The sequence below is a fragment of the Sinocyclocheilus rhinocerous genome, unplaced genomic scaffold, assembly GCF_001515625.1.
Source record: "Sinocyclocheilus rhinocerous isolate Xijiao unplaced genomic scaffold, SAMN03320098_v1.1 scaffold85, whole genome shotgun sequence".
NCBI classification, from domain to species: domain Eukaryota; kingdom Metazoa; phylum Chordata; class Actinopteri; order Cypriniformes; family Cyprinidae; genus Sinocyclocheilus; species Sinocyclocheilus rhinocerous.
Window position 1 is genome coordinate 2174616 of NW_015649998.1, and position 2242 is coordinate 2176857.

Genomic DNA, 2242 nt, shown 5'->3' on the forward strand with positions numbered 1-2242 from the left:
TACAGTACATATATAGATATATATATATATATATATATATATATATTCAAGATTCTTTGATGAAGAGAAAGGTAAAAAATAAAATAAGTAGTAAATGTCAGTGTAAAAATAAAATGTTGCATTGAAAGTGAAGCTGTAATTATAATCTGAACAGCTGTGAAAAAAAATGGCATAAGATAAACTGAATCTCTATATCACAGATTTTTGCACCGCCATCTCACACAGAGACACAGTTTTAATGCATGGCCTCAATATTTATGCATTATCTCTTGTCACGACTTTCAGTTTTCAATTACATGTGCAAAACATAATATTGCAAAATATAATTACAACTTAAAATAACTGTTTTCTATTTTATATATTTTATTTATTCATGTGATGGCAAAGTTGGAAATAAATCAATAAAAAAAATCATGTTTTTTCATTGTGCATTCCAATGAATCTCAAACAAACTGCAGTAGGGTTATTTTGATTAGGTAAAAAATAACTAAAAAATACAGCTAACTAACACAATAAAAAAACATGATAACATAATAAATAAAAACATGATTTTTGAAGTTATCTGTTTTTGCAAATAAACTCTTCATATATATATATATATATATATATATACAAGATTCTTTGATGAAGAGAAAGGTAAAAAATAAAATAAGTAGTAAATGTCAGTGTAAAAATAAAATGTTGCATTGAAAGTGAAGCTGTAATTATAATCTGAACAGCTGTGAAAAAAAATGGCATAAGATAAACTGAATCTCTATATCACAGATTTTTGCACCGCCATCTCACACAGAGACACAGTTTTAATGCATGGCCTCAATATTTATGCATTATCTCTTGTCACGACTTTCAGTTTTCAATTACATGTGTCTGTTTAAAAGATGCAGATAAGATTTGCATTAGACACATGAGGGCAATTTTGCAACCTGGAATGGTATTCAAATATAATACTCTAAAAAAATATAGTAACTAATAAAATGGATTTGCACTGCAGTTGATTATAGAGTGTGATGGTGTGAATTTCAGATTGACTTTCCCAGACTGTGAACTCACCAGCTTTGGTGCTGAGGAGGAATATAAAAACATCTTTGGAGCTGAAGTTTTTGATAGCTAGGTTACGTTCCTCTCCCCGGACTGAACCATCCAGACGCTCATAACTGTAACCTGCAGAGAAGTAGGAGGGCCCAATCAGAGCTGGCAGTTACACAGACGGTAGCACATTAACGCACATACTGCAACAAACACAGGATGTGATACTGAACCCACATCAACTGCTCTAGATCATTGGACTAGATTACTAGGAGAGCATGTAAGGTACGGTTACATAAATGTTCCAAATTGAGAACAAACAAACATATGTTTAAGAATACAAAACTAATAAAATGTCTTTTTAAAATGAAAGTCTTGGGTGGTAACACTAAGTGATTCGTGCTTTCACCTTCATTTCATCATTTAAAGTCTGTGTTGACATTTTTCTGGCTTGATTCCATTAAGATAAGAAAAGTAAGCTCTTTGGTGATCTGTCATGCACATCACCAGACCACAGTTTATAAGAAAAGGCGAAGGCTCTGACACAGTCAAAGTGTGTCTTAGTACCTCTGTACTCCAAGTAATCTTGCAGAATATCCAGCATCCTGGTCATTTGAGAAAACAGAAGAACACGATGGCCTCTGCAAACAGAGACAAAAACATCTATTTTATATCTCCAAATCAGTAAAATGCATTTAAAGCTACACTACGTAACATTTGGCCCTCTAGCCATTAACATATAAAACTGCAAATGTCTCGGGGAAGAACATTGCTTGGGTTGTGCTTTGGCTCTGTTTCTGTGCACGGATAAATGTGGTTCGAGGCACTGGTGTGAAACTCCTTACAACTGGACTTTTATCTGTGTACGGATATATGACATGACATATATGTGACCCTGGACCACAAAACCAGTAATAAGTGTCAATTTTCTGAAATTGAGATTTATACATCACATGAAAGCTGAATAAATAAGCTTTCCATTGATGTATTGTTTGTTAGGATATGACAATATTTGGCCGAGATACAACTATTTGAAAATCTGGAATCTGAGGGTGCAAAAAAAAAAAAAAATCAAAATACCGAGAAAATCGCCTTTAAAGTTGCCCAAATGAAGTTCTTAGCAATGTATATTACTAATCAAAATTTATGTTTTGATATATTTACAGTAGGAAATTTACAAAATATCTTCATGGAACATGATCTTTACTTAATATCC

The 2242-nt window shown here is 32.5% G+C and overlaps 1 protein-coding gene across 1 annotated transcript in view; it reads right to left on the minus strand.

The window, feature by feature from the left end:
• The window catches only part of LOC107711109 (chromodomain-helicase-DNA-binding protein 1-like), a 27850-nt gene that overhangs the window by 9460 nt on the left and 16148 nt on the right, over positions 1–2242 (minus strand). Inside the window, 2 exon segments of the mRNA XM_016516048.1 lie at positions 1051–1161; positions 1594–1751. Coding sequence (XP_016371534.1) covers positions 1051–1161; positions 1594–1751 — 269 coding nt within the window.